The sequence below is a fragment of the Mauremys reevesii genome, linkage group 10 (genome assembly GCF_016161935.1).
Source record: "Mauremys reevesii isolate NIE-2019 linkage group 10, ASM1616193v1, whole genome shotgun sequence".
Taxonomy (NCBI): domain Eukaryota; kingdom Metazoa; phylum Chordata; order Testudines; family Geoemydidae; genus Mauremys; species Mauremys reevesii.
In genome coordinates, this window is record NC_052632.1 from 11,959,520 (window position 1) to 11,983,728 (window position 24,209).

The following is a 24,209-nucleotide window of genomic DNA, read 5'->3' on the forward strand; positions in this document are numbered from 1 at the left end:
ACATTATATAGGGTTGCCTTGCCAACCTTCCAGGATTGTGCTGGAGTCTCCAGGAATGAAGATTAATCTTTAATGGAAGATTAGGTCATGTCATGACACCTCCAGGAATGCACCCAACCAAAATTGCCCCCCCCCTAACTTTATACCAAATGCCCCTGTAGCCTGGTGGTGGGGCAGGCCTGAGCGTGGGGCTCCCGGCAGCTCTGGGGGTTGAGGGCACCCTATAGCTCACACTTTGGATTTGAGGGGTCAGTCTGCAGTTTGGCTGGGAGCTATGGAACTGGGGGACGGGGTTAGGGTCCCTCCCAGGGCTGTGTCTCTGCTGGGGGGGGGTAAGGCCCGCACAGGGGACCCCCCACAAGGCTGGCTCTCCCCCACCACATGGGCTGTACAGCTCGCCCCTTCCCCCCGGCCCCGCCGCGCCCCGCCCGCAGGTCCGGCCGGAGGAGGCAGGGCTGGGGCCGGCAGTGCAGGGAAGGGGCCGGCCGGGAGGCGGCGCCGCGCCGCGAGCTGCTCCTTGCGCCTAGGGCCGGGCGCGGTGTGGCAGGCGGAGCAGAGCCCGGAGCCCGGGCAGGATGCGCCCCGCCGCCCCGCTGCTGCTGCTGGCGGCCCTGCTGCTGCTGGCCGCGCTCCCCGCCCGGGGCCGCCGGGAGCCCCCGCGCCGGGGCCGCCCCTGGCCGCGCAGCGCCCCGCCAACGCCAGCCGGCCGCCGCCGCCGGAGCCTCTGGGCGCCCCCGGGAACCACAGCGGCGCCCAGGTCAGCCTGCTGCCCGCGCTGCTCCGCGACCTGTCCGCGCTCAAGGCCGCGGTGATCGCGGCGTGTGTCCTCAGCGCCGGCCTCATCGGCTGCCTGCTGCTGCGGGTCTGCAGGTACCGCCCGGGGCTGCGTGCGGGGCGGGCGGGCGCGAGGGGGGATCCTCGCCGGGGGGGCGCTGCCCGCTGTACCCCGGGGGGGCTCTTCCCCATGGAGACCGGGGGGGGCGCTGCTCTCTGTACCCCCCAGGCGGGGGGGGCTCTTCCCCATGGAGATGGGGGCGCACTGCTTTCTGTACCCCCCAGGTAGGGGCGGCTCTCCCCCTATGGAAACCGGGGGGGCGCTGCTCTCTGTACCCCCCAGGTGTGGGGGCTCTCCCCCCAGGCAGCCCAAGGGGGCACTGCTCTCTGTACCCCCCTGGTGGGGGGGCTCTCCTCCCATGGAGACTGGGGGGCACTGCTCTCTGTACCCCTCCTGTAGTGGGGCTCCTCTCTGTCCCCGGTAGCGCTAACAGTGAGTCTCTGCTGATGGTTTCCAGAGGTTTCCTGGGCCTTATGTGCACGTGACTATTAAGGTGAGTCAGTGCTGGGCTGACATATACCTTGAAAGCCCTTGACCACAGCAGCACTGTCACCTTTCTAGGTTGTGGGTGAGGATCTCTGGGATGTGACCTGAAAAAGTGAGTCCCTGACCAGTCCATGCAGAAGTTAAAGCTCTTACTCTTAGGCCATGACTACCCGTACAGCGATGCAGCTGTACCGATATAGCTACCTCGCTGCATCACATCTGGTGAAGACACTATGTCGGGAGAGAGCTCTCCTATTGGCATAAAAAAAACACCCCCTGCGAACGGCAAAAGCTATATTGGCAGGAGAAGCTCTCCTGTTGCCATAGTGCTGTGCCTACCAGCACTTATACCGGCGTAACTTATTTTGCTCAGGGGGTGGAATAGTCACACCCCTGAGCAACATAAGTTTTGCCAGTGTAGGTGGTAATGTAGACATAGCCTAAAGCCAGAAAAGCTGAAGTGCATCTTCCTCTGGAGTAAAGGCACCCAGCACAGAGGGGATGGAAGTGGGTGAGAAGGCAAGTTTTGGCCGCCCCCTGGCCTACTGTATGTAGTTTGTAAAATGTCTTAGATCCGCTGGCCAGAACGGGGTTGTTAAAATGGAAAACAGAATTCTTATACCTTTGAATTTGTTCCGGTCTCTTTGAAGAGCACTATATATTTGTTCTCAAGGAAGAAGTATTGTTCTGTTTCATTAGCTAAAACATGAATAAGCCCTTTTGAAATAATTGCCATAATATGAGTGTTTATGTGCTGTAAAGCATAGTGTCCAGGCGGGTAGGGCAAAGACTCGAGTTCTGACTTGAAAATAGATTTCCCAATAGTCCTCAATAACCTCTAAGTATCAGCTGCTGCCTTATGGGCCAGGTACAGTACGTCAGGCAGAACTCCCTGCCTTCCACTGCCTGGTATATACCTGGCACCCTGATTTTCCTTCGTGATTTTGGTAGACCAGGGTAGGCAACCTATGGCACGTATGCTAAAAGGGGGCACGCGAGCTGATTTTCAGTGGCACTCACACTGCCCAGGTCCTGGCAACCAGTCCGGGAGGCTCTGCATTTTAATTGAATTTTAAATGAAGCTTTTAAAACATTTTAAAAACCTTATTTACTTTACATACAATAGTTTAGTTATATATTATAGACTTATAGAAAGAGACCTTCTAAAAAAGTTAAAATGTATTACTGGCACGCGAAACCTTAAATTAGAGTGAATAAACGAAGACTCGGCGCAGCGCTTCTGAAAAGTTGCTGACCCCTGTGGTAGACTATTTGAACATCACAGGGTTATGTCATTGTAAGTCCTAGAGTGAAGGAAATGCAGGGAAGCATATTAGGTTATGGAATTGCTTAACTGGGGGTAATTTGTTTTATCCAGTGTTCTTCAGGAATAACCCCCCTTCATTTATAGCATGTCTGCCTATTTGTGTGTGTGTTGCCCGGTTTTAATGATCAGAGAAGTGACAGGAGACTCTTGTCTATAGGTTTTGAAACTCCAGCCCTTATCGGTCTTGATCTCTCACATTTGACTCTGTTGATATCCCTTCTTGAACACCGTACTTTGTATAAAACATTTTTTTTAATCCATTTGTGTTGTTAGGAAACTGCTATAACTTTGAAAAAGTTACTGGAGGTGTCATTAAAAAAACCCAAACTTCCCTGAGTGTTTTTTCCACCCTCATTTTAAAACAAACTCAAAGCAGAAAAATGGGGTGAAAACATTACAGAGCAGTAATTTAGGTTTCCTCTGGTGCAGCAGGGAGTGGGCTCACTCTGTCAAGTTTTCAAAGGGTGTCTCTTTTGCATGTGTGTGCAGATAGCGCATTGTGGGCAGTTACCCAACTGGAGTGTACAAACGAGATAAATCTTTGCTTAATGCTGAAGCCAGAGTTCAGCCCTAGGATAAAGCCCAAATAAATGGTCTGGGTTTGGGCTGTGTCCCCAAGAATTAGGATGAGATGGCATTCTGGGCCGTGGAACCACTCTGTGGCCACTTGTGCAGCTGGAGCGCTACATTAGCCTTCACTGCTGCACAGTGTGGTTGGAGGGAATGGGGGATTGGTTAGTGGATCCAGCCCCTTCCTTCCCCCTAAATCCACGGCATGTGGGGTTGATGGAAGCCTTGGCAGAACGCAGCTCTGCAATGTGCAAGAAGTCTGCATCTGCCTGGTGGGATCCTGGCATATTGTTTCTCTCTGCAGCGTAACTCCAGCAAATATATTGCATTCACCTCCTCCTCTCCTGTAGAGAGTGGGTTGCAACCAGGATGTGCTGAGTAACATTGTAATACTTGAAATCTTTGTATGATTAGAAAGCTTAAATCTCTGTTGGCTTGTTGCTGAGGCAGGAGAAAAAAAACTTAGTGTCAAACTGAGCCTTTCATATTAGTGTTCATAAATTATTGTTTCTGTGGTGGTAGCAGCTACAGTTCCAGTTATGCTAGATGCTCTATGTACATACAGTAAACGAAAAGTTCTAGTCTCATCAAAGAGTGTTTAGCTCTGTTTTGTTCACTCCTGATTTCATGGTGGAACACTACAAAACCTTCAATAGTTAACAGGAATTCTTTCTTACAGGTATGTGCAAAAGAAAACAACCTGCAGGGTTGAGTCATATGAATTGCTCTCTGGTGGTTGGTTGTTGCTTGTAGAAGGAAGAAGTTGGGCAACGGAGGTAGTTGAACAGGTGTGTTTTGTGAATTCTTCCTCCACCTACTTGCAAACAGTTCTTCTGCAGTTACGTGGCTGTTCCAGCTAACTGTTATAGTTCTTCCCTGTTTCTGAGGTGTTAATAATTTTAATTTATTAATGCTGATGAGCAGAGTCTATCTGAATACTGTTCTTAAAGGGTTTCCTTCTATAAGAGAACCCTTAGAAACTGAGACATCTCATAAGTCTGTCCCAGTGAACAAACTGCAAAAGATTTGCCAATGCGTGTTAGTGACTAGCACAGCATAGCAAGATTCAATTTACCATGGCAAGTAATTTGGTTTAGGGGGAAGCAAATAAAACATTGCTTTTTTAAATCATTCTTCTCATCACTATCATCTGCTCATCCAGGCTTGCAAAGTTGTTGCGGGATTATACATCAGAACGGATATTAGGCCCTTGGGTGGGTCAGACTAAAGGCAGCATAGTCTACTAGTAAAATCAGTATAAGGTGATCTAAATTCTATATCTAGCTCTTTCACTGACTGGGCTTGGGCAAATTCAGCCTCCCTGCCTCAGTTTCCCCATATGTAAAAAGAGAAAGAAGGGTTGACATTCTTGATATTTTCCAAGGTAAAAAACCAAGCAGCAGAAAACCCAGCCTTTTGAGTCTTCTCTCCACATCAGGGGTGGACAAACTTTTTGGCTCGAGGGCCACATCTGGGTATGGAAATTGTATGGCAGGCCATGAATGCTCATGGGGTGCGGGAAGGGATGAGGGCTCTGGCTGGAGGTGCAGGCTCTGGGGTGGAGCTGGGGATGAGGGGTTAGGGGTGCAGGAGGGTGCTCCGGGCTGGGATTGAGGGGTTCAGAGGGCAGGAGGGGGATCAGAACTGGGGAAGGGGGTTGGGGTGCAGGCTCCAGGCAGCACATACCTCAAGCATCCCCCAGAAGCTGCGGCATGTCCCTGCTCCGGCTCCTATGCAGAGGTGCATCCAGGTGTTCTGCACTGCCCTGTCTGCAGGTGCTGCCCCTGAAGCTCCCATTGGCCACAGTTCCCAGACAATGGGAGCTGTGGGGGTGGCACTTGGGGCAGGGGCAGCGTGTGGAGCTCCTCGGCTGCCCCTACGCGTAGGAGTGGAGACATGCCACTGCTTCTGGGAGTTGTGCAGAGCGGGGGCAAGCGCCCGACCCCGTTCCTTGATGGGAGCTCGAGGGCCGTATTAAAACGTCTGGAGGGCCGCAGTTTGCCCACCACTGCTCTACATCCTACAGAAGCCAAAGGGGACACAAGCCCAGTTATTTTAGAAAATTCTTTGCAGTCACCTTTACTGTCAAGCACTGCTGAGCTCTTCCATGCCAGACTCATTTTATCTGTACACTACTGCTTATAGTTAAAGCACATTTCATATAAGTGAGAGATTCCTGCTGTTCTTTTAATAAACACAGTGGGTCCCATGGAAAATGGAGCTTTCGACATCTATATGCAGTTGTTTATCTGACACAGCCTCTAGTGTGTAAGCAAAGATTGATCTGAGTTACAAAATAAGACAAGCAAATCAACAAGCATGTTTGTACCATTTCCAGCTTACTGCTGGCAAAATAGTTTGGAGAGGAGTTCTCATTTCTGTTGCAGAAGAGAGATCACATTTACTCAAATGAAAAGCCTTTCTTGATCAAAATAAGAGCTTTGTTCACATCTATTTTTAAAAAAAACCCCAAAACAAAGAACCTTGCAGAAACCTGTATTGTAGATTGCTGTTAAGCAGAATTTGTTGAAATCCAATATTTTATTAAACTGTCACTATGAAATTACACTGGTTTGCTGCAAGTAAATTATCCCTTTAGATACGGATTGTTGAGATGACGTGAGTTAGCGGGCAGATATTTTATCACAGGCCCTGGCTTGTGATACTTACATCCTTGCTTTCTTTCCAACATACTGTTTTCTTTTATGGGTGCTTTCAAAGATGACCTGTTCTTCTTCCTCCTTAGAAGTGTTCTGATTGGAGTGGACTTGGGGGCGGGGGCAGTGGAGTAGAGCTTGGCACCGCCATAAGGGATCTGAATTCCAGCTCTCTCTCTCCTGGACTGTTCAAGACTGCGCAGGCTGTGAAAGTAGCATGGTCCACAGTAGCAGGAGGCAACACCTAGTTTGCAATAGCAACCTTTTCTGGCTGACTCAGAAATGCTCCTGGAAACCACTTCCAATGGCAGGGGAATGGAGTATTTTCTCGGCATCACGTGTGTGCTGAGTACCTCCTTCTCTCCCACTCTTAAGCCAAAATATCCTCCATGACTTGCCAAATACTTGCTACTTCAGCGAGTGCTTCTCTCCATGTTTTGATTTCTGTTTTTTTGAATCCATATTTTCCAACTGTCTCCCTCTTCTCCACTGATGTCAGTGCCGTTACTCCAGAGGTGAATTAGGCCCCTCGCTTACTAAGTAAACTGTCAGGGTTAACCAAACTCAAAAAGGAAATGAGGGGTCAGAAACTTGGTTGTCTGTGTTGGTTGATGCGGAAGCCACTGGGACATTAGATAAATCAATTTTTTTTTTTTTAAATTAGCAAACTGCAACTGTGGTGTCACCGTGGGGCAATAGGCGTTATCAGCCACGGTCAGTAGTGTTTGCAGTGAACTGCTGTAAAGTGTGGAAATGAGTAAGACTCAAGCTGGATATGAGCACTATTTACAAGGTACAGGTCTGCCTGTTGAGAGACACGGTACCCACTTAGATAACAATAATATTTTGACCAAAATTACCTCTGGTCACATCACTGCTGTCTGAGCCTCAGATTTCTCTACCAAATCCCATTATTTTTAGATAGCTTTCCCGTGGGCCTATCTCTTTTATAGCTGCAAAACTGGCTACATTGCTATGCTTTAGGAGAGAGATTTAAGTACATTGACTCATCACCTAGTCATAGGTTACAGGATCTGGTTATCCTACCTTGTTGGGTGGTGCTCTGTACACCTAAGGCTCACCTACACTAGAAGACTGAGTTGACTAAGTGTAAATTGTTTTATAACTGGTTACTGTACAATACAAAAAACCCTTTCTTCAATCCGTGGGCAGCTAGCTGCCAGCTACTGGAGGGAAATAGATCATTTTGAAAACAGGCTGGATAAAAATCAAAGATTTAAAAAAAAATCACTTTTTTAATTTAAATACAAGTTTATTCTTTCAAAAAAAGAAAAACCAACCCCCAATTTGAAATTGACAACCTATGTTATGACCTAAACGTATTATAATTTATTAAAATAATTTCAATTCAATAAGTAAAATTAATACACATTTGCTGCTGAGCTTTGAAGAAAGTCAGACCACTGAAATGGTGAAAGTCACTGGTTGAATACCTGGAACCAGAGTTTAAAGTGCTAGACCAGCTTTCGACAGCAGTCGCCTCTTCTGCAGAGAAAATATGTTCTTCATTTGAGTTTATTCAGCTTCAGTTCAGTTTAATGACTAGTTCAAAGTTAAGAAACCAATTGGGAATTGAAAAAGCAGGAAAGCTTGTTTTCCTCTGCCAATCTGAATATAAACCTAGGTGTGAAAGGGTGAGATCTACTAGTTCTAAAATAGTAAAGGGCATAATGACCAGAAACAATCAGTTCAATTCACTATCTATGGATAATATTGCCTTTGTTTAATAAATAAGTTAGTTCTAAATACAAAACATGTTTTGATGAACTTCTTGATCCTTTTTTCTTACATAGACAGCACATTTAAGGCTTTTTGAAATTTGATTAGAAAATGCCATTTTTGTGCATTTTTAACTGAATTTGAATTTCCATCCAAATAGAGCTTGGCACATCACAAGTTTTTAAAAAAATTCAAATAAGAAGGTACCATTTTCTAACGTAATAAAAATGTAAACATTAAGAATCTAAATAAATGTAAGTTAAATGTGTACAGATATGGTGTATCCTCCTGGTTAGCAAGAAGCAGTCCCAAAATTAGAGTAAAGGCTATATTTAGTTGCAAATCAACATGTTTTACTGGTTAGCAATCAAAGAGAATGAACCTATCTTTAAGAAAACAGCTAAGATGTACAAATGCAAAAAACAATTCAAATCAGTAATTTAAATCAAGGCTTCCTGCTTGCTGGTTTAAATCATAATGAATATCGGTGGCTTAAATAGCTTTGATTTAAAATCAGTCCACCCTGTTTGATAGACTATTATATGAAAAAGAAAAAAAAAAACCAATAAAAAGCCAAGTATCACCCGCTACCAGAAACCCCTCTTTAGATGTGTTTGTTTTATTGGTCAAAGCAGGAGTCTGGCTTCCCTGCTCTCTTGCTTTATGAATTTAGGTAAGTCACTTAAATTCTCCAATCCTCAGTGTCTGTAAAATGGGGATAATAGAAATATTACTCTCATAAGACCAACTATATTTGGAAGTGCATGTTGGTCCCAGTACTATATATACAGTATGCAAATCCAGTCTTATTTTAGTTACTTTCAGGTACAGCCTTTTAATTGAATCATGGCAAGATCTCATTCAGATGTTCCTGAAGTTTTTCACAACCTTCTTCCCAGCCTCCAAACCTCTTATTAATAGTTAGTGCAGTTGAACAAGATTTAAGTTGAACAAGAGCTTCTGTTCTCTGTGGTTGAGTATGTTCCATCTCAAGAAGCTGGTTGTTAGAAAAATGTGGCGTGTCAGTTCATTACAGCAAAATGAATGCCTGCCTGAAAGCATGCATGAGGGTTCATCTTAATAGCTTCTGGTTTAATTTCAGGGTTTAAAATGATCATGTGAGCAAAGAAGCCTGGTTCGATAGAAAATGGTAAAATGTCAGCGGTATTAATGAAGCTCATATTCAGTGACTTGTTATGAGTTTGGAGTTCTCTTAGGTTTATTATCTGGAATCGTGTAAATGTTGCGGGAGCCAATTATTGCTAAATATGTTGGGCTCAATTCATTCCTGGTAGAACTTAATTGGAGCTTCAACAGGATTGGATTCAGTCTATTGTTTTTGGTGGAATTACGAATGAGAAACACGCTTATAGGAAAGGATAATTTAATCCTCCTCTTACCTTCTCATGTCTCTCTTCAGGAAGTGTTAATGCTGGATTGAAAGCTCTGAGACCGTTCTCTGTGGGGTCAAGAGAAGTATTATTTCTGAGCATCAGGGTTGTTGACTAAAATAAATTGGAGGCTTAAAGTATATAATGAACTAGTGAGTTGACTAATGCATTTCTCCCACCACATGATGCTTCAGTAAGGAGCATGAAGTGCTACACATGACTAGTGTTTGACCAAAACAGCCCCTGGTCAAAAGACGACATGAGTCATAAACTTTCTCCCTCTCTCCCAGCCAACTTTTCATTTCCTATGTTTCAATATTGAACACCCCTTCCCTGAGCTGTACTGAAATGTGCAGGCAGTGCATCCTTGTTCTTATGGAGTCGAGAGCACTGTCATGGAGGGTGATGTCTTGTGCGTTTAACTCATAAAGAAATATGATTGCACGGGGATAGGACTGATATGGGTCAATAACTCATGAGCTTTAGGAGCTGGATCCTCCTGAGTGGGTCCAGTTGGTCTTGCCATTATTCTCCTTGTTTTAAATACATTTCATGCCCCCTAATCCTGCGCTTGTTAAAGCTAATGAGTTTCTTGTTGGCTTTAACAGGATCAGTAGTGGACCCAAAATGAGAGGGTACTGGCACTGGCTACAGCTGTTTGAAGCTTGTGAAGATGCTAGGCAAGCTTCATAGATTGGTAAATGTTAAGACCAGAAGGGACCATTATGGTCATCTAGTCTGACCTCCTTCCTAACATGGAACAATGAATTTTGCCTACCCCTCCACAGCTCTGCCAGTTCATTTCAGTCTAGATCTGCGGTGGCACCTTCCGCTGTTGTAGTCCTTGGACATCCCCCCGGCTCTGCTGGTGTACCCCTGTTATAACCGGAACACCTGCTATCTCTTGGTATGCCCCCCAGCACCTCCTCAGCTCTGTAGTGAGTGCATCTCCATCCCGACCACAGCATCTTCTGATCAGGTCTGCTAACTTTAGCGGAAGCAGTTTGAGGTGTAGAGACTAAGCATGAAAGCATTAGTCACTTTTAACTTTTCATTGGAAGTCAGATATCCTGTGCTGAAAGCCTTGTGCATGAATACCCTTTACCACGGGGTCTTTCATGCAAGGGGTCTTTGATTTTATCAGTATGCAAGGAGTTTGCTCTAATTCAGTGGTTCTTAACCTTTACTGCATCCTGCACCTCTTTGGTTCTTAAAGGGGAGGGATAGCTCAGTGGTTTGAGCATTGGCCTGCTAAACCCAGGGTTGTGAGTTCAATCCTTGAGGGGGCCATTTAGGAATCTGGGGCAAAAATCTGTCAGGGACAGTACTTGGTCCTGCTGTGAAGGCAGGGGACTGGACTCAATGACCTTTCAAGGTCCCTTCAAATTCTGTGAGATAGATATATCTCCATATTTAAAAAAATAAAATAAATTCTCATACCCCTTATCAAAAATCATTGAAGTAGGTCTGTTCTTTAAACCTAGATATATTTTTTGGTTGGTTATTACAGTAATTGTTAAAAAATGTATAACGTTGTTAAATACATACGTGTGATGAAACAAAGTAGTTGTACTTATGTGTCTGTGCTTAATTTGTGTTTTCGATGATTTACCTTCTAAAAAAATCTAGCATGTCTCGCACCCTCATAAAGGGCATCTCGCGCCACCAGGGGGTGCGTGCACCCCAGGTTAAGAACCAGTGCTCTAATTGCTTCCCCTAACATCCTTTCTTGTTAGTCACCCAAACACATTTGTTTTATTAAACTAAGCCATGGCCTGTTCTCACCCATGAGTCCTTATCATGTTCTGACCCTTTGGAACAGGTCTCCAGAGGCTGTGAAATGTTTATATTCCCTAGTTCCTGTCTTGTGCTACTGTGCTCATACTTACAGTTGATATGTGGTATCTTGTCCCACCCAGTGTGTAGTGTTTGTGTTTTTTCTTTTGTCTTGTTATTGCTGATTAACGAGATACTATCAGGGATAAGTATGTCCAGTGCTATAGGAAACAGATTGGGCAAAAATCCATCTGAAGAAATCATTTAGTATGTGGGTGGGAAACTTGAAAGGTTTCCATTTAAAGATAGTTTGTCTCAACGTTTTTTGTTGTCCAGACAAAAAAAATCCCCTAGGTTTCATAAACAAGTGTGTGTGTACTGGCTGTTGGGACTGCAGGTTAACAATAATGATGTTAACCAAATACATCGGCATTAATTGAAAGAAGAGAGAATGAAAGAGCCTTTGCCTGCTCCATGACAAGATATCTGCACCTACATCTCAGCTAAATCAGAACATTTCTACAAAACTTGTTTTCCATTTTCCATCCGGCTTTACCGTTAAGTGTCTATTGTCACATTAGTGAAAATGACTTTGAAAGTTCTCTTTACATGCTAACTAAATAGAGAAATAGAAAACTAGGACAACTCAGCCACTGGCAATTAACTGTCTTTAAATAATACAATGTTCTTTTAGTAGTTGCCCGAAATAAGCTGTATCTGCCTCTGTAGGAGATGAGAACTGATGTCTTACAGCAAAAGTAGGTCTGATTGCAGACAGAAAAATGGCTTGTTCTTTTAACATGCAATCCAACGTAGCCTTGCTAATTCATGTGCACACATGGGAGATTGTTTTGTCATGGCTGCTCACTTACTAATTCAATTGTAGAATGTGCCTCATTCACCTTGAGGAATGTGCAGTTTAGTTTTAATGGTGATGACACTTCATATTGTCTGAGTAAATGTTCTCTTGTACAAGCAAAGCTTTCCTTGTAAGATGAGATCTCAACACATCACTTTTCTCACTGCATCACTTTGCTGTTAGGTCTTGGCTGAAAAGTGGAGTGAGACTGCCAGGTGTTTTTGTGAGGATTATCAGGTGTTTGGTTAGGAAGGCCCTACTGGGTGGGGTCTGAAATGACTTGTTTTAACAGATGGGATAATAGAACAAAACACTCTGCTCTGCTTGATGTGATACAGCACAGTTTGTTACAGTGTAACTTGGACCATGAGAGTTTCTTGACATTTTTGATGCAAATTAGTCCTTAAAATGCTCAAGAAATGAAAATTGCGTTACCCAAGGTCTGAGGCTTGCTTTACTTAGTCCTGGACCAATGCCCCAAAATGATGCTCTCCTCAGAGGCTAATGACAGCTTTTCCATCAGATATTTCTTGATCATGCATAGAGTTCAAGGCCAGAAGGGACCCTATGATGATCTTATCTGACCTGCATAACACAGGGCAAAGGATATTCCCCAATAATTCCTGCATCAAGCCTATATCTCTTGTTTGAGCTATAGCATATCTTTTGAAAAGATATCCAGCCTTGGATTAAAGATTTCAAGTGATGGCAACCCCAACTCATCTTGTGTGATTTGTCAGGGTGAGACTTCTGGACAGCAGGAATGTTTTCATGACCTGTTAATGCTCCTGGACTGATGGTTGGAAATTCTCCAGACATTTGGCTGTCCTCTGTTATCTTGCAGATTTTCAATCCTTTTTTTAACAAAGGGTTATAGGAGAAATAGTCGGCATTGTGTTGGATAAACCATTTCCAGAGTGCAGGCAATTGCGCTAAGCTCTTGATTTCTTCCCCATATCCCCCAAAAGATGGTCATATTGCAGCTTCTTTATTTAAATGCAATATAAGTGAAGCATAAACCAGTGTAACCAACACAAACCCAGGCTTATGTTTGAGCAGTGAGAGACCTTGGGTTAATGGATATTAAACTGTGGAATAAAAAGAGCCTGTATAATACAGGTGCTTTGAGTTAAAGAGACAGTGTCAAGTTAAGTACCATATTCTGTATCATTTTGTTTTTTTATGTCAAAATTATTTTAATATAAGTAGATTATGGAAAATGAGTCTAACGAGTAAAGGACACACAGGTGTATAAGCATCCTTGCTACAAAAGAAATTGAACATTCTGCTAAGCGGAAGGACATTGGCTACACCTAAATCTTAAACATGGCCACGGATTTTTCATGATGCTTGCACAGTAGTGAGTATAAAATTGCTCAAGTGAAACTACTGGCTGTATTAGGGAGTGTCTGGAAACTTCACTCTGGTGTCCAAAAAAGGTAGAAGAGCTTGTCCACTCGTAAATATTACCTCAGATGCCCACTCCTCTCGTAACTCTTCTCTGAACCCGTCAGCTTGGTAGACATTGAGTCAGCCAGATTGCCGTGATTTTTCTCATCTAAAGATGTTAGTTAACCTGTCGCTGCCTCCTCTGATTAAGCCTCTGTCTGACTTATTGAGCATAGCAGCAGGGGGCTCTGAGCTGCCGTGCCAGCGATTTGCCCTGCACACCAAAGGATCAGTGGCTGTGCCTCAGAAACTAAAAGACTGACACTGATCTGGATTACAGCTGACAGGAAATTGAGCTCTTCAGTGATGGGGACAAGTGGTGGAGAGGAGGAGGGGCTGGCTCCACAGACTTTGCGTCAGGGTAGGTCTCAGCAGTCCGGGCTGTATATAGAACAGGTTGGTAACAGCCCACCCCAGCCCTTCCTCTAGGGAACACTTTCAGAATGAACCCCCCGTTTCTTTGTTTCAGGTCTGGCAAGAGGATTAAGAAGACAAGGAAGTACGACATAATCACGACCCCGGCTGAGCGAGTAGAAATGGCCCCTCTGAACGAAGATGAGGATGATGACGAAGACTCAACAGTGTTTGATGTGAAATACAGGTACTGACGTGGGTGGGTCTTGGTTAAAGGCTGCCTCCTGGGTGGATGGCTCTTCCTTCCTGCACTCTCACAATGCCTTGTCAAGGCTAAGCTCCTTCTCTGTTCTTCCCTTCAATCCACAAAAGCTCCACCACTCTCCTATACATGGTTCCTGCACCTGAAATCCAGTCTGCTATGCATCCAACCGCTCCTCCTTAAAGCATGCAATTTCCAACAAGCCTAAAAGCCCTAGTCCTCCCTGCAGTAAAGTGCCAACAGAAGAGATGTGCCCAAACAAACTATATAGAACTGACAAAGGTTAATGGGCTGAACTTCCCTGCTCAATCCTTTGCTGCTTGTTGCAGCCCATCCCTCATCCTTCCTCTGTATGTTGTAGCTGATTGGGGAAGTTGCATTCTTCCTGTACTCGTATTTGTGTGTACAAGCGCTTAGCTCGCATCTGGTGCTCTTCATAAACAATCTGTGTAGGGTCAGGCCCTACCAGTCTAGAGCTGCTTCTCTTTCCCCTCGTGGTCACAACAGTGGCTGTGGAAAGTTGACAAGCTTTCCTTAATGGTCTCTTGATTTGGGCATCTCTGCGTCTGAGGCATGCTGGCGGGACTTGGTGTTGGGAAGCTTGCTTTGCAGATGCCTTTGCTGTATCTGTTCTGTGATAAACAGAGGGCTTCAGTCGCCAGCGCTGTCAATCAGGCCCCACTCAGTAGCATAAAATCATTACCATTTTTTTTTTAAAAGTGTTTGACAGCCCAAAGTTTTCAGTGCCTGCCCTGTTGGAGAATTTATAGCAGCCTCTCAGTGCAGGCGGGCTCTCGGACTCTCTGATTTATGGCGTCAGTGTATTTGAATCTCTTATTTTTATTTGCCTCAGAGTGGTGATAGCACAAGAGTCATGTTTCTCATCCAAACAAAGACAGCCCAAGATCTGTGGCGCTTCGGCTAGGAAAAGCTCTGCTAATGATAAGGCTGCATCTGAATCCAGGCAACTCGTAATTAGGAGCTCGTCAGAGATTTGCTCATGTCCTCCCTTTGCACAAATGCTCACCCACACACTCCTAGTTCTGGAGATGGGGGAAGCGGTGCGTTCATTCCAAGGGGCACTTAGTGGGCACTTAAGCATATGGTGCTGTGTTTTGCTTTGGTAATTTTCAAAATAACGAAATACACCTCTCCCTGAAAGAGTTAGTTGGGGATAGGGAGCTGGCGAAGAATGATGGTGAGTCAGTCGTTTTGAGATTTGTAAATAAATAGCCCCCAAACCAGAATAGTTTCTTCTTCCCCTGACTCTTTTCTTGGCCAGCTGTCAGAGCTCCATATAGACCGTCTGTACTGCTGCTCATCCCCGATTAATCATTGGCTGGTCTCTTGGCAGAGCTGCTGTTACCACTCCTCCTGGGCTTTCACCAAGGCAGTTGTGAGAGGTGTAGCACAAACAGACACTAGATCAGGACAACAAGGACCTGCTTGCTGTTAACACAACCTTTGAGGGGCACGCAGGGTCAGTGAAGTTGGATACTTAAAATGAGAAATACAGCATTGTTGGACGGGAAACCAGTGCCTGTTACAATGTTTGTATTGCAGTTGTGCCTGAAGACCCCAGTTGGAGATTGAGTCCTGTTGTACCAGGTACTGTGCGTATGCACACACCCTCAAAGATGGTTCCTCCCCCAGAATGCTTAGAGTCTAAGAATCTGAGGAAAGACAATAGGTGGATACAACAGGCAGACAGGGAATCACAAGGTAACAGCAAGGCCATGATGATTAAAGTTAAAAAAGCAGCATTCAGGACTTCTTTAATAGAAGTGTACAAGTTCGAGTTACTCAAGGCTGGAAGATGTGCCTTTCCCTCTTGTACCATTCAGGCCTTAGATTGACACCTGGATAATATTAGTATATACGAGAATTAGGTGAAGTTTTGGATGGGGAAAATTTTGACTTCTGTTTCTGGCTCTGCTACTAACTTGCTGTGTGATCCTGGGCCTCTCTCTGCCTCAGTTTACCTTCATGTGAAATGGGGGTGATAGCACTACATGTCCTTGAAGGATAGGCAAACTGCTTGGAAAAGTGGCTTCAAATGATCGGGCAAAGGGTGCCTTAGAAGGACATTGTTCCAGTAAGCGGGTAGGCTTTACACCTGGGTGTGGTTCTGCCAAACCACCTCCTTGTCACCCTTCAAATCTCCCCTGAGATGCGCTGTTTTTGCAGCTTTCCAGTGAATTCTGCAGCACTGAGCATGCTGTTGGTGCTTAATAAATAATATAGACGGCATGTTGCTCTGCCTTGGGCAGCCTTGAGTGTTGGATTATGCATTGGAATTGCTTGAGTCTGAATTGGAAGTGGAACTGTCTGAACTTGACCTACTTCTGCTCTGACCGCTTCTGTTGCTTTTCCACCCTCCTTGATGAGTTCTGGAGAACTTCCTTTGCAGGCATTTTGGGGCAAGGTTGGAGAGATTTTTCCTAGCACAGTGAAGAGGAAAATCTCAGGAAATGGTGGTGCTGTGGGAAAATGCATCCAGTAATAAAACATTAGGCAAGCCCATTGGAAACAATCTGACTTGAGAGTCGTAGCCTTGTTTTCTACTATTATTTTTCTTCTCCAGAGCGTGTTGTACTGCTGCTTTCACAGAAATGAACTCAGTCTTCTTGGGATCCCTTACAAGTGCAAATGGGCCTTCACTAGTCATAGGTACATATACACATACACACACTCCTTCACTTTGTGTGGTAATTACAGTAATACCTCCAACGGGATACAGCAACCATAGATTTTGTTCACCATCCTGTACCTCAGTTTTCTTTTCTTTGGTCTTGTGGAAATCCTAGTACAACAGATAGCAAATTCTGCATTTTCAAAATGCTTTGCTTCTTTGGGGATGTGGGTCCTGTTCTCTAGCAGTACAGCCCTAGTTTATGGGGAGTTAACATCAATCCCCTAGCAGAACTGAGATGGGGAGAGGTTCTCTGAGGATTTGCACTCTTCTTATTAACAATCTTAATGGCATTCGTGCTGTGTGTTAATATGAAATTACTCTTCTGATTTGCCTGCTGTTCTGAAGCCCTAAATAACTAGCATCAGATTTTGGGTTCATAGACTAAATCTGTATTTAACATGTAGGCAAGATCTGTTTTTACATCTCTTCTTCACTTACTTCTATATTTTGGAGCATAATTGAGATTGTTCTCCCCTCCCCCCATGCAAACAGCATTCTAACTGCAAGCTAATTGCTGCTTAGCTGTGTAGAATCAGCAGCAGGGGAGAAGTGGCACACAAGTCTGATTGTTTTCATGCAATTCATTTTCTTCGTTTGATGCTTTGTCCTCATGTGCTGTGGTTTCTAGCCCTGCGCATGCCATTGAGAAGTGGCAGATGGTGTAAATTGGGCTGCTGTCTGAAAGTTACTTTAGGATTCCCCTGCATCTTTAACATCTTGCCACAGCGGATGTGTTGGTAAAATCCACCCCTCAGGCTGTGCAACAGTGAACAATAACCACCTTTCAGCTGCATAGCTGGCTAATTAGACCACTAAAAACCTTAACCAAACAAAATCCGGTCTATGGCTATCTTGTCTGTGGCTGGTAAAGCCTGTGACAAAGACAGAAGTGTATATTTATTGGATTAGATTCTCCTGCAGTCTCAGGAGCGGGAAGTGAAGTGGTTCTATAAACATCTTCTCTAATCCAGAGAGCGCAGCTTCCGTGTGACAATAGTCTGAAAAGTGTAACACACAGGCTGCCATAAAGCAGAGATGCAAAACCACTTGGGAAATAACACATGCTTGAAAGCCTCATGGAAACAATTACTAATCTGGAGTTGTGTTTTTGTATTTTTTTTTTTTTTAATAAAATAAAATTACACTAAAAATTCAATAATTGACTGGCAGGTCTGAGAGGATGGATAATGAATGTGGAGCCTTTTGTTTCATGATCACTGATTCAAATCCAGCCCATGCTGCTAATGACCAAAAGTTACCACCATTTAATAGCTCCATGGCCTGTGTAAAATTAATTTGTTGATTTGCTTCCTGGTGGGGGGCTGGTGTGTGTGTGTGTGTAAGTGTGTAAGTGTAAAGCCACCATGATAAAACTAATGGAGAAACCCATTACGTGACCAGGACAGGTAATACCAGTGAAACTTGGGCCATGGCATTGTTGGGGTTGTATTAAGGTGCACCTTTGTAATGGTGGGAGTGGAAGACTGGGTTCCCACCATCTCTGGACCCATCTATTTTCCGCCTTTTAAAAAAAAATTACTCTCATTTAAACCTCCCACTCTTGTTTGCAAATTTAGCACTTCCCACCAACACAGGGAGTGGAACCTTTCATAGTTTTCCACTAGGATTTGCCCCCCATTTGTGGAACCCTTTGTTCAGTAACTTCTGTGCACTCCTCGTAGCCAAAAGTAGAGCAGGGAAGTAGAGACGATGGGCAACGTGCAAATGCTTCCACTCCAGCGCAGAGCTCCCTTTCCTTGTCTAGCAGTGTAACTAGAGAAAAAGTCAATTAAAACGCTAACACCACGAACTGTTTCTGCAAAGGGAATTAAAAATGTTGGGTTATTAAGATCATTAATTGTCCTCTAATCCAGTGGGGGAATTTCATGTCAGCTTCACCAGAACACTTAAAAAAAAAAAAAAAAAAAAGTTGCTGAACAAATACTGCACTTCATGTCCTGAAGGATCCCAGAGTACCTCAGAGCTGGGATGTTTGGTGAATCCTTCGGTCTGTGTTGAAATGCAGCTGCTTGTAGGGTAGAGCATTGTAGCGATACATTACTTCCATTGGTGAAACTTGTCCAGCTGGGACTATCATCACTGCAAGGTGCTTGGATCCCACAGTGATGGGTGACATATAAGAACCCAGGATAGATTAATGGGAGGGATGGAGGGGGACTTGAAGAAGCAGAATGCAAAAGCCAGAGATGGAATTTTGAAGCCAGGTGTCTGAGATCCCCTAAATAAATACTTAAAACTACAAACATTTCCTGGGTCTGATCAAACCCTCCACCCCTCTCCTAAAATTAGCTGATATTCTTCTGTTTTTCAGTATAGATGCTCATTTTTCCTTTTAACAGCAGCAGTGAAAACGAGGCGTTTTAGAAATGTGGTATCTTCCAAAGTGTTGCCTGGTGATAATGTTGCAGTTACATATCTGGGGTGCTGCAGTGAGTGAGTGGGGCTTTTGTTCAACTGTCAGTATAACTAGCTTCAACCAGAGCGCAATAGTGTAAGTAAAGCATAGGTGAAGGTGTCCAGTACAACCTGCACCTGGGTGTCAGGGAGCGTGCAGGACTTGGAGCTAAAAAGGTTAGTGCCACATTAGGAAGCCTGGACTTACCACCCTCTGCAAAATGTTCCTTTCATGAGGCAATTTAAAACATCTACATCAAAATTCTGGGGCCCAGAGTCCTTGCTGTGGCTAAGTGGTATGGGGCCTTATCTGTAAAGAATGCAGAGTATATTATATTAATCGCTCTCCACAGAATATATCCCTGCCAGAGCTTAACTTGCATGTTCAGCTTAGACTGGAGTGCTGTACTGTGTGCTTGTTACAGCAAGGTGTTTGGTCTCCGGAGAGTGGCTATAACAGATTTCTTGCAAGTGAAGGCCGGAGGCCTTTTTTGAATGATGCTAGGTGAATGCTAGGCTGTTTAAATGTGTATTTTTTTTCCCCCAGCAGGCAAAGTAGGTAAAGGTTCTGTATAAACGGAGGGTATCATTTATTCTCATGTGAAGGGATGAAAATCACAGTAACTCATTCAGTTGCTTGCTATAAATACAACAAATTGCCTGGAGCGTTGGTGCTGCTCTTAAGGGTTTCCTTGGCCAGGTGCTGCTGTGGATTACCAGTGCCAAGGGGCCAAAAGGCATTTTTGAAGCCCGTGTTCTTTCCCCGTTGGGCTAGATGTGCTATGAAAATCAGTGCTGAGCACAGAAGCTCCTTGGCTCAATATGCATAAGTGCTGCAGTTGTACCTAAAAGTTCTCCTGACTCTTGTCTACTGTAACAACCCTTGGTGAGGCAGCTGCATCTCTTCCCTTTTTTTTTTTACCTCATGAGTAGGTGCTGGAGGGAGGGGAAGTGAGGGCTCCAAGAAGAAAATGGTCTGGGTAGCATGCAGAAGGACCCCAGGTGAACTGGTTGCTTGGGGAAAACTTCCTTTCTCGGGGGATGTTCTAAGCTGTCCCATTCCAGGAGAGCAGCCCTCTCTGTTTTGTACTGTGGCTGTGATTGACTTCATTTTATCCCTGAGCTTTGCCTGTTGCTCAGACTGCTCTGGCTAATTTCCACATGCAGAAAATCAAGTCTGTGACCAAAATCACCACAGAAATCAACCCCTGCTTGAGGAACCCAGTGGTGGATAGTATAGTTGTTTTTTGTTTCCCCCCTTGTACGTAAATTCCCATAGTTGCATATGATCTATTTAATAACAAAGCTTCTCTGACAATACTAATTCTTTTCCCTGGCTCTCTTCCTTGCCAGGTAAAGCTGTTCCATGGATCGCTGGTTCCCTGTGAGAAGTCAGTCAGCTGTCGAGAGCCCTGCTGAAGCCTTAACTGTGAAGGAGAAGCTTTCATCTCTGCAATATTGAAACCAAAACAAACATTGGCTCCTCCGTGATGTTATTTATACAGCACACGGCAGCGGGGTGTTTGATTCTCTGCCCAAAATATCACTATTAAACTCCTAGTTTCCAAACTTCCACAGTAGAATGACCTGAGATCCTCCTCGTAGACTCTGCTCTGTTGCTTGAAGAGGCTGTGGGGTTGCTAAAGCATATGGGGTGGCTACGGCACTGTGTATAGACTTTCAGCACTCACTGGTCCAAATACATTTTGTAAAAGGAGGGAAAAAAAACCCCAAAATCAGCCCCCAAAAGACTTTCTTCTCTAAAAGCTGAATCTGATACTTTTGGTCTCTGTTAAACAGATCTTGTGTTTTAAAGACTTGGAATTGTATGATCCTGGGCCTAGAGAAATACTTGCCCATCTGATGAAGGCTGGTGGCTGAAACTGCTGAAATGTTACAGTGTGTGTGGTGTTGGGTTCTTTATTATTTTTTTATTTTGTGACTGTTGTAAAAAATTGTAATGACTTGCTACTGATTTTAACAATTGCACTAAACCGTCCTATAATGATGTACTCATTTCCCAATAGAGCGCTGGTCAGACTTACTTGCATAACATGGGACCATAGGGAAGCAGAAAAACTAGGCAAATACTGTATTACAGGAATCTTGGATTAGAGGAAATAGATATTTTTGTAATTCCCCGCCCTTCATAGGAAGTAAGACACTACATTTTTTGCTATCTTGTGTCCTCTTCTGCTAATCAAATTTTTAATCAAACTTTTTACAAAAGATCTGATATGCAGTTGTTAAATTGCAGGAAGAGAACCCTAGCCCTACCCCCGCTTAGAAGCATTTATACAAAGAATCCTATCTGCACCAAACTGGAAATTCCTCCCACCACCCCCCAGCTGGCTGCCAAATCCTATATTACACTGAGATATGTTTTTCCTCTTGCTACCTGCAGTGTTTTATACTGTGGACGGTAGAGCTGTGGGATGGCTAAAAAGAAAACCTAGAATATCTAATCTAGGCTGATTGAGATCATAGTCTGAGCTCTGTGCATAAATTCGGTGCCATTCTTTGAAAGCTCTGTTGAGTTCAAAGTTATTAGCATAGTTGCCCTGTTTTATGGTGTTTCTGAAAAGCAGCTGCAGTTCTGATGAGCTTTGCTTGACATATTGACTCTCACTGTGCGTTCTACCAATATTTATGTCAAATACCCTTTTACTTTGGGATTTTAACCCATCTGGAGCCTCTCTTGCCTTTATGATGTTAAAATTACCTCCTGTTTTGGGAATGTACTGACATTTGCTTGGTGGCTTGTGACTGCTAAGTCTGTTGCAAAGCTGCCTCTGTAATGACTGCTCGAAGGCTGCCCATGATAATGCATTCTGGAATTCTTGATTTGTTATCATGACAGTAGGTTATACTACTCTCACTTGTTCTCACTCCCAAGGCTTGCACCCTGAAACAGCCTTGCAGAGATGCTGCACTCTTCACTCCACTTTGGCTCTTTGCAAGAAGGCCTCCGTGTTCTGCAGTAGCCATTTGCACTGACACAAGCAAAATTGTTGCTGTCTTCTGACGAGCATATAGTGCAGTTTGGTGGTGTCCCTCTGAGTCCTTGACTGATGTAGCCCCAGCATTCTAAATTCCTTTCCCCTCACCATCTGCTAAATCAGAGCCTTTTGCCACTCCATGTTTCCTCTTTAAAGTGTAGCAATGGTCAGAAAAGTGACAGAGTAAGATGTTCACCTTCATATTCCCATGTGTCTGATTTCATATCTGCTTGCTTCATTGGCCTGTGCATTTTTATTCATATTGACTATGCAGAGCTTACACAGCTCTGGAAGAGGGAACTGGATTCCATTCTGCTTTATGAATCCTTGGCTAAACTTTTGCGTTCCAAGGGTGGAATTGTTATTGCTAGTGACAACATGATAGGCAGAACCCAGCTGCGTGTTCGGATCCCAGGTGGAGTTTCCAGCACTGGCAGTTAGCAAAACTGGCCTCTGTTGACTTGGAGCACATTTGCTCTGGGAGACAGAGAATGCAAAGGAACCTCCTAATGGGATTTCTGTTGTCACTTCTCAGACTGTTAATGCACTTTGGGAGAGAATCCCATTCTGTACAGGGCAATGTGGCGAATAGTATCGCGCATTAAAAGAGGGAGCCAAGGCAATTGGAAGTCAATAAAAGGTGATGGTGGAAAATTCTTTGGCACAATTGTACTTTCATCTGAACTTTACCAAGAGAGTATTCAGCAAAGGCTTTACAGCTGGCCCATGTTGGAAAATTCCCACAGCAGAACTAATATTAGACATCTGGGCAATATCAATGTACTATTTTTTATCCTTTTATCATGGAGTAAATTCAAGTCACTCCATGGTGCTGTTGTTGAGCAATATTTTAATGTGTCAGCTAAGAGGTGAAAGGTGGAGAAATTGATTAGGGTAGGTCCCAGCGCACTGAGCTCTGGATTGCAGGAACCGCAAGAGGCCCATAGGCTAGGATGACACACTATGGCTTGGGAACACTTTCAAGACAGCATATGACAGAAATGGACAGATGGCTCTCAATAGGCAATGTGATGTCCCTTTGGAGTTGGCAAACACTACGAAGAAGAGCTGAGTTGTGGGAAGTTCTTGGACAGGTTGAGCCCTGAAGTGAAAAATGGCAACGCTGGGTAGAAGGGTGGGTTAAAGCTTTGATTACCTTGTTGCTGAAGGGGGAAAGAGGGTGGCATGGCCGCTCTCCCAGTGAAAGAGCCATCATGGCATTGTGGTTGTACATCCCTTTCAGAGGAGAATTTATGGAGAGATCTGGAGCTCCAGAGGACATGTCCTTGGTCTGACATGGTCTGTCTGGAGTATCCTGAACCTTTTCTGGGACCGAGGGCACTTTTTACTGCTGAAGACCAGATCAAGGTTCTGCAGATGCAGAGAGAGGAGGAAATAAGGCCAGTTTCAGTTTACCCGGCCATTCAGATGGCCTGAGCTAACTCTTGCTGAAGTCAGTGGGAGTCTGTGTCTGGGATTTGTCAGGCCCTATGAGCACTGCTGAGTTTAAGTAGGTCAGAGGCAGTCTGCCTGACTTGCCTATTGCTAACAACCAAGATTGTTTCTGTAGTCCTCCAGTGAACCTTTTGGTGGGGAACAGTGTGATTTTTCTTTCCCCCCCCCCTCCCCCCCGAAGGCACCAAGGATGTAGATGCCCAACTCTCTTTAGAATTAGGGCACCTAACTCCCTTGGGCTCCTTTGGTAAAACCCACCTGTGTGTATATATATTAATGGTGTTGGAGGCCGGGGGAGAAATGGCTGCCTGATGAAGGAAATCAGGGCATCGTTACTAGTGTAATTCAAGATCATGTCAATGAACCTAAACGCTTGCCTGATGTTAAATTGCTAGTGGAAACATGGGACGATATTTACCTCTTATCTAAAGGTCACTAGATGTGATTTCAGATGTTTGTCTAGCTAAATATTTCTATAGGTTTATTTCAGTTAAGACTTTAAGAGCACTTGATGTAACTCATCTCTATAGTATATATATGAATATTTTTTTATAGGTGGTAATTAGTTACAACATAGCTTAAATGATTTTGGACTATCTAATGTTAGGTTTCTGTTGAAGAATGGCTAGCCATTAACCACTATATTGAAGTAATACATGTTCTGTGTGTCTTGCACTGTAGAGTTCCAGTCTGGTTGCGATTGTATCCTGTTTCAGTGTTTGCTGATCTTTGTGTTGCATAGTCTTAAACTTGCTTTGGCAGAGAATGTTTTTAAAGGCCCATTTTTATTTTATAGAAAATGGAGAAACACTTTAGTATAACATTCATGTAAAATTTAACTTACTACTCAGCAAAATACTTTTAAGTACCAGTTTAATCAAACCAATAGAGATCAAGTAAACTAAAGTCATTTTTTACTGGAACATGCCACAACACAGA

The 24,209-nt window shown here is 44.2% G+C and overlaps 1 protein-coding gene across 1 annotated transcript; it reads left to right on the forward strand.

Annotated features, from left to right (window-relative positions):
* Positions 1–575: 575 nt before the first annotated feature.
* Positions 576–24,209, forward strand: FAM174B (family with sequence similarity 174 member B). The gene is given in 4 exon segments (XM_039492820.1): positions 576–657; positions 660–870; positions 13,560–13,691; positions 20,170–24,209. Coding segments are annotated over 4 exon segments (429 nt in total). The 3' UTR covers positions 20,174–24,209.